Source organism: Macrotis lagotis, chromosome X, assembly GCF_037893015.1.
Source record: "Macrotis lagotis isolate mMagLag1 chromosome X, bilby.v1.9.chrom.fasta, whole genome shotgun sequence".
NCBI lineage: Eukaryota > Metazoa > Chordata > Mammalia > Peramelemorphia > Peramelidae > Macrotis > Macrotis lagotis.
Window position 1 is genome coordinate 582,040,756 of NC_133666.1, and position 14,746 is coordinate 582,055,501.

Consider the following 14,746-nt stretch of genomic DNA (forward strand, 5'->3'; position numbering starts at 1 on the left):
AGACAAAAAAGGATATTTATCAGTTTTGTATAATCACTAAATATTCAGACTTAGAAAAAGGACTTTATAGAGGTGAATGAGCTCAGAGCTCTTCTTTGGAAGTTGAGAATCCTGGGGTCCATTGGGTTTAAGTGATTCATCCATTGTCACATGACTTGTCAGAGGCAGGAATGGTACCCAGGTCTTCTTACTCTCAGCCTAGCCTACTTTCCATTGCACCACATTGCCTTTCATTGGTGGATGATGGTTTACATTTTACAAAGATGCGTTCCTTCTGAAGGATCAGTATTTTGTCATACAGCATGTGTATTCTTGGGCTGTCTTTCCTCATCTTTGTGTATTGTACTAGTCATAACAAGCATTATTAGTGTAAACTTTACATAGGCACCTTGAATAAAGCTGTATTGTTTCAGGACCAGTAAACATGCCAGAGTTTTAACTTATCTTGATGATGTCTGAAGCAAAAAATTTCTCTTGGTTTCTTCCAAAGCTTCAGGAGTTGTGACTGCTTTTATTTATCAAAACATTTTGCAGTGAACAACAACAAAGAGAGCCTTAATAATGAGACGTTTCAATGGGAATAATTAGAAGAACTGAGTGAAATGCAGCATTATGCAAACTCTGGGCAGCACAAAGGAACTAACTAGCTGCTCCTTTTCTTATCAAACCATATGTCCCATATGTTTAAGTGCTTGGGACCTTCCTTTTCTGAGCCCTAATGCATCTCTTTGGTCAGAGGATCAAGGATCTGGACTGTAAAATGAGGAAACACAAGGATTACTTTAGTATTCTTTATACCCTCCAGCTTGAAGGTCATCTCCTTGAGGACAGGATCCTTTTGTATTTATTTTTTGGTTCCACCTAATCCCTAAAACCTTATATATAAGGTGATTGATAAATATTTGATAAATTGAATTGCATAGATTTAAATTGATCCAACATTATGCTTAAAATCAAAGCACATAGATTTGTTTTACTGAAGCTATTAAGATATAGGATATCAAACACTTGAATAAAAATGCTGTCTGTTAGCAAGGCATTTACAGTTTTATGTAGCTATGTAGCTAAAACTTGGAGGGATCTGTGATTATTGTCAGCAGTGGTGGCATGATGTCAAAACCCCCTTTACAAAAACCATATGCAGGAGCACCTAAGTGGATAGAGCACCAGCCCTAGCGTCAGGAGGACCTGAGTTCAAATACGACCTCAGACACTTAATAATTGCCTAGCTGTGTGACCTTGGTCAAGTTACTTAACCCCATTGCCTTAAATAAAAAAAATTTAAAAAACATATGCAACCAATCAATGACTTAACAGAGAAGTTCTTTAATATTAGCTCAGTTAATGGTGGTTAATGGTCCAAGGATGTGTGCTTGGCCCTGGGCTGTTTAATATTTTTGACCAAAGATATAGATGGCAAACTTATTATAAACATAGTGACCATGAAACTTAGAGAGGTAATTAATATAGGATGACTAAAGAGACATTATTGTAGAAGATCTCAAGAGCCTAGAACATTGGACTGAGTCAAAAGTGCTCAAACTTAATATCTATAATAAACCTTACACCTGGATCAAAGATTTAGCTTCACAGACACAAGAGAAGCAAGGCACAGCAAGACAACAGTTCAATCTGACAATTGAACTTCTAAATGAGTCATTCCAAGATTAAGCATCCAAGATTCAGAAACCACCTGAGTTTAGACCTTTATCATATTTTGCCTATACAATGGCCATTAGTCTAACTAATCAGCCTCTCCCCTTTTGAACTCCTTGCCCAAGATGTTTCAGATGTTCTCTGACAAAATACAGATACCCTTTGTTGACATTGCAATCCCTTCACAATCTGATTCCAACCTACCTTTCCAGCTTTATTAACTTATTACTTTCTTCCATATACTACATCCTAATAGAAAGTAAGCCAATAAGATTGATTGCTCTTTATCATATATCATATTCATTTTCCAGCCTGTATGACTATTCAAAGACCATCCAACATATTTAGAATCTTTTCTCTCCTCACCACCAATTTAAAATATTTATCTCCCTTCTGGATTCAGTTCAGGTGCCACCTGCACAAAACCTTTTCCAACTATCTGATTCTCACCTGCTCTGTTCACTACATGTCCCTGTTCTTGACTTCCCAGTTGTGTTAGTGTTCTTCTATTCAAATTATTTTGTACAAGTCCCAAAAATTTTTAGTCCAGTTGTCTGTTATTAAAAGCTTAAAACTTCACAGAGGTTGTTGAGACACCTGTCTTTACTTTTTATGTACATTATATTTATACATTTGGGTACATATTTTATCCCCTTTGTCCTCAGTACCTTATACAGTGCCTTGTTCACACATGCTTGCAGAATGAATGAAGGAATGATTTTCATTGAAATATAATCTACTTTCCTATTCTATTTCTGAATAGTTCTAATAGAAAATTTTCCTTTACATTATCCCTAAATCTACTTCCCTGTAATTACTATGCATTGCCCATATGGGGAACAAGCTGAACAAGCCCTAATCCCCTCTTCTTCTATGTGACCATCCTTAACATATTGAAAACTCTTTACCTGGTCACACTCTCACAAACTAAAGCTCCAAACAATATAAATTTACACTACAATCAAATTCTTGCTCTATGTAAGAGAGTCCCAGGCCAGAGGAAGAAAAAAAATCCATTGCACAAAGTTGTAAAGGTTATCCAATTTATAACCAATTCAGGGACTACTAGGTGACACCAACCCTTGAGTCGGAAGGACCGAGTTCAAATTTGATTTCAGATACTTATTAGCTGTGTAGCCCTGGACAAGTCACTTTACCCCAATTGCCTTTAAAAAAATGGTCAATCCAGACTTATAGAATTCTCCTCTGAAATGAGAAACTAGTATACTGCCTAGTAAATTAGTCTACTACTATTTAACAGAAAAAGAGGGAGGAATGGGGGTATGCTCACTTTCCTGAGTTCAGTTATTGCTTTTGGTTTCTCCTCTGTTTATAATTTTTATTGTTTGGCAATGACTGTCCATTGAGGTTTCCTTCCTATTTTTTCTGACCATTTGTAACTATAGTGATTTATTAATGATATTTTGTAATGATTAATAATAATTTTTTAACACTTTTAAAGGCTTTTTTTGGTATCATAGGCCCTCTGACACTCTGGCTGGGTTATTTTTCATAATATCATTTGTTGATTATATTCACAATTTAAGGAAATATTAGATAGCATTTAGAGGTCCTATGCTTACTCAAGGCCACATCAGTAATAAGCCTCAGAGGGGTTATTTAAACCAATTTCCCTTGACTCAAGAACTAGTGAATGTTTAACTATCAGCATTTGAAAGGATCAGGAAACTCTGCAAGCTGAAGAATCTTTGTGCAAAAGGAAAAAAATATTACAATGTTTTCTTGCATTCCTCACTTTTAATGAAGGCTATAGTTTACTATAATGAAACATTTACTTGAGCTACAAGTCACCCCCCAAAAGCCACTCACAGGAGAAACTCTCCAGTGATTATACAGAGCATTTAAAATCTCTCCTGGATCAATGAAAAAACAAAATGAGCAATCAAAAACAGTGTTTGACATAACTCTAAAAGTCACCTTCCATCCACATCCAAAGAAGAAACTATGATGTTGGAATGCAGACTGAAGTATACTATTTTTCAACTTTTAAAATTTGTTTTATGCTTTATGTTTATTTCTCTCCTATTTTTTCTCTCCCTTATGTTCAGATTCTTCTTTTACAACTTGATTAATATGAAAATGTGTTTATATTTTTATACATATATAAATATTATATACTATATATTTTATACACACACACACACACACACACACACACACATATATATATATGTATATGAAATCTTTATCACAAAACTTGATGTCTAATGACACCTCTAGTAATAAGGAGCTGATCATCCCACAAAACTTTGCCCTGGTCTGACAACATCTAGAATATCATATTCAGTTTTGGTTGCTGAATTTTAAGGAATGCATTGGATAGTACCAGGGGGTCAGCAGGGTAGTGAAGGGCTTCAACTTCTTGCCATACTAGAAGAGGTAGAAAGAATTGGAATGCTGAGCCTGGAGAAGAGAAGGCTCTAAGGAATTTGAACCATCTTCAAACATTTGAAAGAAGGTTTAGGTAAGTCCTGCTTAGCCTGAGGAAACAGAATTAGAAACAATGGTGGGGAATGGCAAAGAGGCAAATACGGACATGATATCAGAAAAAATCTTCCTTAAAAATGGCAACTCAAAAGTGGAAAAAAAACTGTCTTGGGAATTAATTAATTCAGTGTCCTTTTGGAGGCCGGATAACCATTTGTAGGTTATATTGTTTCAGGCAGTGACCCAAATCTGCCCCCTGAACTCTCTTCCAACTGAAATTCGGTAATTTCAATAGTACAAACTACTAATGTTACAGTAGTACCATTAAATTGTAAGGTCCCCCTAATAGATTTTAAGTTCCTTGAGGGCAGGAACTGTTGTTTGCTTCTTTTTTTGTACCCTCAGTATCTCACACATTTATTCTTGTTTTGTCCTTCTTTCTTGAAGGCATCAGGAATGTGATGCCAGATATTCACATGAATTGAATTTAAGTGAGGGAGGAACTTAAGTCACTATTCTCATTTTCTTTTGGCATAGAATAGATGATAATTAACTTTTATTGACTGATAACTTTACAGTTTACAAATGCCTTCCTCACAACATCTCTGTAAGTTAGAATTGCAAGTATTGTCATCTGTTACTAAGCTCAGAACACCGAGACATAGAGAAGTGACAATTACCCAGGGTTAGTCAATGAGTGAACTCTAAAGCAAGAATTCTGACCAAGATTTCTCCCAGAAGTGCTTTGTTCAGGAATGTTATTTTTGTTCCTCAAAGTCTATCACAAGAAAATGCATTTATTTCTTCAGTATTTATCAAATATAGCTGCTCAGTAAATCCTGGACATTATAACATAAACACACACACACACACACACACACACACACACACACACACAGAGGAGACACAAACTTCCTGCTTGTATAGAGTTATTTAGTCTACTAAGGAAGGATAAAACACATATATTAACAGCTGGAGTTGAATAAAACCTTAACCATCTATTTGTATTGATCCCGTCACATGCATTTCCAAATCTTTTCTTCCCCTCATCCTTTAACCAGTGAGCTTCCCCTATAGCAAAGATCTATGAAAGAATATTCCTAGAAATATTCCTGCTATAAGCAGCTTAATTGAGAACATGAAAGAGAAGGTTTGGTGATCTTTTATAGTTTGGTAGCTTCGTACTTGATGTCAAATTAATTCATTGAAATTTGATTGCTAGGATAAGAGAGAGTGATGGAAAGTACCATTTGTAAGGATTTCTGTGGGTCTATTCTAGAAGAAACCTGGTGAGCTACCTGAGTGCGTGGGTTATTATGACATCTTTTCACTTGTTAAATATTAAAATAATGATGCCAGACTTTTAGGTGAGCTAGGAACCAGATTTCTGAATTCCTCCTAGTTGTTCCTGTTCCATCCTGTGGCACTAATATTCTCCCCATCCACTTTTTTATTCTCCCCATCCACTTTTCAATTCTTCTTTATGTGTTGCCTTACCATTTAGAATGTAAGCTACTTTTGTATACCGCTTACTTAGTACAGTGCCTGGGAAATAGTAAATCAGGCAATTTTAAAAGTTTGTTTACTTGTTGGTGTACATTATTGCAATATACATACATAGATAAAATACTGTTTTTCTTTATGATACAAAATAAAATATGAATGAGTATTAATTGAAGTACAATGTGAGAGGCAGCAGAGTAGAATGAAATCATGGAATTTAGACACTGGAGTTTGAATCCCTGCCAAGATTTATTTGCTTAAGTGACCCAGGGCAAGTTGCTTCCCTTCTCTCATCTTTAAAATGAAGTTGATATGAATTATATTACCTATTTTGCAGTTATGAAGGAAGCCCTGTATGAACCTTAAGATGCTTAAACAATTGTAAACTATTACTATCATTGATCAGAGGGCGGAGAGAAAATTCATTGTTGAAATCTAAACTTTATTGAAGAGTTAGGCTTTTAGCTGGGCCTTGTAAAATGGGTTTGAATTAGAAAGTCAGAGGAGGGAGTGGGGGGGAGATTGAAGGTTGGCACAAGTAAACCATGGGAATGGGAAAGCATGGGAAGTATTCTAGGGAAAAATATGATACATTCTGGGAAAACAAGGATCAGTTGTCTACTTTTGACCGAGCCCAAGGATGCTTCCTCCAAGAGAACAGGGAAAGATAAAGTTATAGGGACATGTCAGGGTCCATTTGTGGATCAGTCAAGATGATCAGTTAATGGATTAACTTTTGTCCATACATGAAAAATATTCCTTAAAAATCAAAGAAATGAGAACTGTTAGAGCTTTTTGTCATCTTTGAAATCAGTGTCTTTAGCAATTTCCTATTAGTTCTGGGATAGATACAAATACTTTTATCTAGAATTAAAAAAATATTTTATTGATATTTTAGATTATATATGTATGTATATATATATATATATATATATATATACATACATATATTTAGGTTTTTTCAAGGCAAATGGGGTTAAGTGGCTTGCCCAAGGCCACACAGCTAGGTAATTTTTAAGTATCTGAGACTGGATTTGAACCCAGGTACTCCTGACTCTAGGGCCAGTGCTTTATCCACTGCACCACCTAGCCTCCCCTATTTTAGATTATATTTACAGATTACTCTGCTTTGTGAGAGGTCTCTTGTAACAAATTAGAATTGTAAAATAAAACTAATAATACTGGTATCCCAGCTGAAATTTGCAATACCCTCCCACCTATTTTTTAAAGTAACAAAAGTTTATTTTATTTTCCATCCATTCCAATTCTCTCTCTCTCTCTCTCTCTCTCTCTCTCTCTCTCTCTCTCACACACACACACACACACATCTATATATAAATGCATATATATTATATACATGCATATATTTTTTCATGTATGTTTCATTCTGTACCCTAAATGCAGAATGAAACATGTCGTCCATCAATTCTTGGTTTTAGATAGCATAAATGGCCATTGTATAGATTATAACTCTTATCAAAGTTATTTGTTTTTATAGTTATTTGTTATTACATATATTTTTTCCTAGATCTACTTATTTTATTCTTCTTCAGTTCATAAAAATCCTTCAAATTGTATATTTTTGCAATATTGTTGCTATGTCATCATATATAGTACTAATTCTGCTTATTTGTCTCTGTATTTGTTCATATAAATCTTTCCATATCTTCTGGAAACCACCTATCTCTTAATTTCTTACAGCATAATAGGAACTCTATCACAACCAAATTTTCTCTGATCTTTTCTGTTTTATAATCCCTACATTCTTTCAAGACTCAGTTCAGTTGTGAATTATTATCTGATAATTTAACCATTATCTGATTATTTACATATATATGTATGTGTGTGTATACACACACACACACATATGTTGGAGCCTCTACTCTTTGGCATCAGGGACTGTTTTGTTTTGTCCTTGTATCTTCTGTATCCTGCATGTTACTTTGTATGCAGGTTGGTGCTCAATAAATGTTTGTCTAATTTAATTGAATCTTTTGCAACTCTGCTGCAGACTTTAATCAGGTGTCAAGCTCTGTGGATTGAGATTAATGATTTATAACACATTGCATTATTTTACCTATATTCCTTTTTTTCCCTTCACAGTGTCTAATAAACATGCTTTTGTGGATAGCAACCTTCTCTACCAGTTTAGAATGAATTTCCGTCGGAGAAGACGGCTAATGGAACTGCTCAATGAACGTTCTCCCTCCTCCCAGGAAACCCATGATAGCCCCTTTTGCTTGAGGAAGCAGAATGGTGACAACCGAAAACCTACCAGTTTTATGTCAGGTAATTTAGTCCTACTGAGTGATGTCATTTATTTGGCTTTGAGAAAACAAAAGAAACATATAAGAATATCTCACCTATTGGCCCTCAGATATCCAACAACTTTACCTGTCTAGGAAACAACCAAGAGCTAAGAAGCAATTTAAAAAAGGTCCCAGCAGCCAGAATAAATGTCATAAAGTTCATGCACTTGACTTATGGGAGGACCCCACAGACCCTCACATAAATCCTAGTTGCTTTTAGTTTACACAGTTTGGCTATCTGCTTTCTAATCCAAAGCAAATTAGAGGTCAGAAGAGGACCTATTTTGTAGAGGTACAAGAACAATAATGAGATCTGATAGCTTAATATGAGAAAGTAGACTAAGAACCCTGATATTTTTCTATAAGTAGCAAAGCTGTCTGGGAGCTTTTAGTAGATAAACAAACATTCTTAAGACACTAATGTCGTTCCTGAGGGCGTTGTTGTTTTTATCTATTGGTCCAATCCTATGATTTCATCTCTGTGTTGGGTTCCCAATGTGGAATATCCCTCTACTGATCCATGAACAGACATCTGAAATGTGCAGACTTAGGAAGTTATCCTTGGCACTGAGTGAGGTTTGCCCATGGGCATATGGAAAGCATATATTGGAGTTCAACTTGAACCCGGGTCTTTATGGCTATCAGTTCAACCATTTATCTACTAGGCCATACTGTAGTTGTTTTTTTTTTAATGCTACATAACTATTGATAGTCAAAAGATCAACAAATTCACACAATTCTTTTCCTCCCCCAGAAGATCACAGTTTTGATTTAATTATAAAAATGATCTTCTTATTCAACATACACTTCATCTTAGTACAATGGCAAATTGAGTTCCTAAGTGTGGTCTCAAACAGTTGATTGTCTCCTTATGATTGAAATTAATTCCATTCCATAGTGGAGATCAAAAACAGTAATGGAAAACTAGTGAAGTTACCAAAGATTTAATTTGAAAAGTTTTACCATAGTTTGCATTGCAAACTTCTTCTCCATGGAAGTGGATGGCTAATCATGTATTATTCAATGAGTTGGCCTTGCAGCTGTGCATTTGTTATCATTATTAGCTCATTAATATTGGAGCCAGCACAGTGGCCACCACCCTGGTACTGTCTCTATAGCTTATTTCCATCTTTTAAAGAGTCTCCCTGTTTAGGACTTCTGATTTGGAAAATGGAAGCAAATGTCTGTTGATGCCCAGCTTTCCTCACCAACATACTAAAGGGACCCAGGGAGTGATCACAGAAGCTTTATTTGTTTTCTGGTTTTTCACAGTGAGCCCAAGCAAGGAGATCAAGATTGTATCTGCAGTGAGAAGGAGCAGTATGAGTAGCTGTGGCAGCAGTGGGTACTTCAGCAGCAGCCCAACCCTCAGTAGCAGCCCACCAGTCCTCTGCAACCCCAAGTCAGGTAAATAAATGCTCCATCTCCCTTTCTGGCCTTTTCTGCAAACCCTATGTCCATTTTGATTTTGTGGGAATGCCCTTGAGCTTGACCTCTGCTGACTCTAAATAAATGGGGAGACTCTTACTAGATCCCACAATAAATGGTAAGCTCCTCTAGGGCAAGGACTCTTTTGTCTTTTAGCATTTAGCCTTGTGACTGACACTATTTATTTATTGATTGACTGACTAGAGTAAAGTAGAGAGGATGCAGCCTAGATTGGATTAGCCCTGGAGTTAGCTCCTCCAAGGACCCTAGGTGATCTTTCCTGATTGCACAATCTACCTGTAAACTAGTGTAGACTTTGAGAAACTGATTGAACAGATAATGAAGAAACTGAGAACAGGAGATGAACAGAGCTGTATAATGGAAAATGTACTGTGTTTGAAGTCAAAGGACTTAGGTTCAAATTCCATTTCTGTTCTGTCTTCCTCAGTAAAATGAGAGAGTAGGATTAGATTATCTGTTAGGTCCCTTCTAGCTCTAAATCTATGATAGTAATACTGTTAATGACCTTTTCTAATTTTGTTAAAATAAATTTGAATATTTATAGGGAATTATTAGAATTTGTTTCAGGATTATATATTGTTACTTGTACACATAGATGGATAGGTTCAGTGGATACAGTGCCAAGCCTGAAGACCAGGAGACTCAGATTCCTGTAGCCTCACACACTTACAGAGTCACCAGTGTGACTCTGGGCAAGTCATTTAACTCTCTTTGCTTTTTGAAATAAAAAAGAAAATGACAAACCACTTTGCCAAGAAAATCCCAAAATGGAGTCATAAAGAGTAAAAGAGAACTGAACACGATCTACACAGATTTTTTTTTAACAAAACAGAATGATTACATACATTCCATTAATTAATCAATGGTTTTTTTTAAAGCTTTCTATATCTCTGACACAAAGACAAATATGAAACAGTTACTTATGAAACAGTCCCCATCCTCTGAGGCTTATATTCTATTCACAAAATAAATGCAAGGTACACTTTGTAGGGGGAAGGCACCAGGGAAGATAAGAAAAGGCTATATGTGGAAGGAGGCAATTGATCCGTTTTCAAAGAGTCAGAGGCTAATCCAAGGCACACAGACCTCAGTTATATCTGCTAATTCAGTTCAATAGATGTTAAGTTATGATTATGGTATGGTACACCATGCTAGGTCCTAGGTGGATGATGAGGGTATAGCCATGAATAAATCAGGATTCTTTCTTAGAGCATTTGGGGCTTGTAGTACAATTAAAAGAGTCTGGATTTGAAAGAGCTAGGTTTGAATTCTTCCTGTTACTTTTTTGCCTGTGGGATCTTAGACAAGTTATTTAATATTTTCAGTTCTGTTTTTTTCACCTATAAAGTGATTGGATTAAATTAACTCTAAAGACCCATTCAGGTTGAAGATGCCATAAAGAGATAATTAGTAAGAATGAAACAGATCTACCCAGAGTTTTCCTTTCTCTGGACTACAGTTGTATCCTTGTCTTAGAGAGGAAGAAATCCAAGGGGGGGGGAAGAGGCCTAAAATCCAAGTGATCTTCAGGTCCTTGGATTTTTGCCTTCACAAAATGTCATAGCCTCTTAAACTCCAATGTAGCCTGTGTAGGCAATAATGACATTTCTAAGAAGAGAAGCATGGTTGCCTTCATGGTGAATAAATGATTTGTTCATAAAATAATAGAGAAAGAAGCCAGCAATTGAATTATTTTCAAGAACATCAGAGAATTTTGAGGAATGCTCTTCATGCCCATAGCTGGCTAACAGCCATATTATTTGAGGCTAAGAGCAGAGAAACACAAATAAGGCTTTATTAGGCTACTGAAAGAAATTAATAAAAGCTGTTGGAAAGAAGAAGAAGCCAGCTCAAGGAATTTAGGCAAGGCAGGGGAACACAGTAAAGCCATACAATCCTTGGCAGAATTATGAAGTCAGTCTCTATAGCCCTTCAATCTCTGGTTCTGCTTGGCCCCCTCCCCTCTCCATTTTGGCATCCTCCCCATCTTACTATCCTGAACATCCAATCCTTTGTAATAGATCAGAAATTTTTAACCTGAGGTCCATGAACTGGGTTTTTTTAAATAGATATTTTAATAACTGTATTCAATAAAGTTCCTTTCCTTTGTAATCCTAGGTATATAAATAATATATATTAAAACATTTTTCTTAAACAAAGTTGGTTTCATCAGATTACCAAAGGGGATCTAGGACAAAAAAAGAGATTAAGAACTCCTACTCTAGAATCTAGACCTTCTCCTCCCTAAGCCTCAAGAACAAAATTTTGCACACAAGCTTTTGTCTTACTCTCTCAGGTTCCTGCCAGTTGATTGGCTGATTTGATCATCTGATTCCTGTTAAGATATTAATGGTTTTATATGGCTTAATACCTTATCCTTTCCCTTCAACCCTAAGTTAATAGCAACCTTACAGTTTCTTAACTGAAAGCAGTGAATGTTTTAGGAATTCCTAAACCACTTATCATATTGAGTCATTGCCAGATTTTGATATACCAACTCACATTACCTAGGCTCTAATGTATTCTGCCATTTGATCAGTCCCAAAAGGGTTAATAATTGATCTTGGTGTGGAGGCTGGCATGGACCAAGCATATATAAAAGAAATTCCTGTTGGAAGTGACACAGTTATGAAGGGGGTAAAGGAACAATATGTAAAGTTTCTGAAGAAGGGAAAAATATCACAGAAAGATACAAGAAATATTGATACTAAAAAAAAGATAACCAAAAGAACATTGTTATCTATTGACCTATATGCCTGTTCTCATGTATATGTAAAATCTTTGAGGAAGTTTTCTATATACAACTGAGGGCATCTTTGATGAGAGTATTAATGAGGAGTGTGTGGGCTTTTGAAGGTGATACCAAGAACCACTTCTTGACTGTTTCACAATTGATTGATCAATGCAGGACCATAAGATTTTTATCATGTTCATTGTTTATTGATTATCTTTAAAAGCATATGATTTGATAGAAAATATAATGTCTATTCCAACAAGGGATCTCCTATACATGCATTTAAAGCATTCAAGATTTCTTGAATGAATAACAATTCTGTCACCATCTAATTCTTAGTGATATATACATACACACACACAAATATATATACACACATGTATATCTAGAAGTATATTGTAATAGATAACCCTGTTCAATGATCTTCTGAATATAACATCTGGTGAGGCAAAAACCAAGAAGATATTGTATGCCAACGAAAGGTGTTCACAATCATGATTAGAAAGCTCCAGGGCAGATTCCAAGTTGAAGAGGGATTCCCTATGAATGGTGAGATCCTCCAGATGTTCTTGATTTCACAAGATATTGTGTTGACCACATCAAACCCTGGAACAATGAGGAGCCTTCCTGGAAGAGATCTGTCATCACTCAAAAGAGTTTGGCTGGCTTATCCACATGGGAAAGAAAGATCAAAAGGATAAAGAATGTCTATTGCCCAGAATACAACATACATTTGGATGGACATTCAATGGACCTTGGCCATCATCAGTATTATGTCTGGAATAGACAGTACATATGAATGATGAATTGGGCCCCAGAGTTGAACAGGAGGAAGGGGAGAGTTGGTATAATTGCCTTTGGAAAATTTCAAGACTCCCTCCCTTAATAACCCCAAACTTTCATGAAATTTAGTATTCAGTTAGCACAGTGGATTGAGCCCTGGGCCCAGAGCCATGAAGACCTGAATTCATGTCTGGTCTTGGACACTTACTAGCTGTTTGACCCTAAGCAAGTCATTTTACCTCTTTGCTTCAGTTTCCTCAACAAGTGAAGATAATAAGAGTGTAGTGCTTGGCATATCATAAACACTTAATAAACATTTATTCCCTTCTCCTGATATCTCCAATAAAAGCATAGACCCATTTTTAAAATCTCAACATTCTACACATGTTGCTATATGGTAATATAAGAGTCTTCAGATGTTTTAAAGTGAATTTCGTACAGAGTAGGTGGGAGCAACCTGCAACATTCAGCTGAAGAGGAAGGACAGGAGGACAAAATGTATGGGAAGAAAAGAAAATGGGCTGGTCACATGACCAATCTGAGGGGATGATCTGTGAGCAGCCAGGGCCAGGATAAATTTATTATTATTAACAATAAAAATAGCTAATATTTATGTAGTATGTCATCTTTTTATTCTTACAATATAAGATTAAAAATAAAACATAGAATGCTCTTATTGTACCAATTTTACAGATGAGTAAACTGAGTCAGAGAGGTTAAGTGATTTATATAAAATCACAGAGCTAGTAAATAGCTTCATGATTCCAAATCCAGGGTTCTACCATTCATCATGTCACCTCTTTGCCCCTATAGGGACATACAAACAAGACTCATACAGGGTAGACATTTTGGGTCAGGTTGTGATTTGAATCACCTGAATCAATGAGACCACAAACTCACTTGAGCATTTGAGTATTCTTAGTCTCTTGGTGACAGACTCAGTCATTTGTACTAACTGAAATAGAAATGCTGCCAGCATCCTCTAAATCTCCTTGTCAAAGGAAAAAGTAGCCTCTTATCCACGATGATGAGATCACAGAACCATTGGGTGATTACCTCAGTCAAAAACTTTACCCTTTAATCTCTTTGGGTTTCAGGTTTGTAGTCTGTAAAATGAGGAGGCTACAAGAAATGGGACTCTAATCTCTCTTGTGGCTCTAAAACTGTCAGGATTCTATTTTAATGAGCTGGTCAGCAAGGTGGGGAAGTGGCCCCCAAAATGTGTATAATTCTCACTAGATATACATTCATATACTCAGATGGATACATATATTCATATATTCATATGCATCCATACACATGCTTATCAGAATGATAATATTGCACACAGAGATAATCAATCAATCAATAATGTGGGACTGGGAGGATAGTTACCCTTGACAGTAATATGGTAAGTTAGATATAGGAAAAATTTAGGGGGAAGATAATGAGTTTAAGATGTCCAGGGACATTCATTTCACAATGTCTGAAAGGCATTTGTAGTTTAGAATCAGTATAAATGTGGTAATTAATTCCTGGGAAGTGATAAGATCTCCATTTAACTAGACTTTACTATGTCCCCTGGTCCATTTGAATGATCCTAAGCAGGTGTAGAACAGTCACCATTGAGTTTTTGAGAATACTGGGTGTAAAAATTCCTTAGACAGGCTTCAAAGTTCAGCTTCCCAACCTTCTGCTTGGACCCCCACAAGTCACTTTGCCTGTGGATTTCTGAGCTTTCTGTCCTAGGACACCTGTAATGTTGTTTGAGAGAGGAAGAAGACAATCCAAGCTATTTGAAATGAATCCATCAGATCAGAAGCTTAATTATGTTTGTAATCATGTTAAAAATGTTAATAGCTAACATTTTATAGCACTTTATCTC

At 36.0% G+C, this 14,746-nt stretch overlaps 1 protein-coding gene across 2 annotated transcripts in view; it reads left to right on the forward strand.

Moving 5' to 3' along the window:
- DEPTOR (DEP domain containing MTOR interacting protein) overlaps window positions 1-14,746 on the forward strand; it is a 199,581-nt gene that overhangs the window by 124,978 nt on the left and 59,857 nt on the right. For both annotated transcript variants that reach the window (XM_074201471.1, XM_074201472.1), the window contains exons 5-6: window positions 7,711-7,896; window positions 9,189-9,323. In XM_074201471.1, coding sequence (XP_074057572.1) covers window positions 7,711-7,896; window positions 9,189-9,323 — 321 coding nt within the window. The remainder of the gene's footprint in view (window positions 1-7,710; window positions 7,897-9,188; window positions 9,324-14,746) is intronic.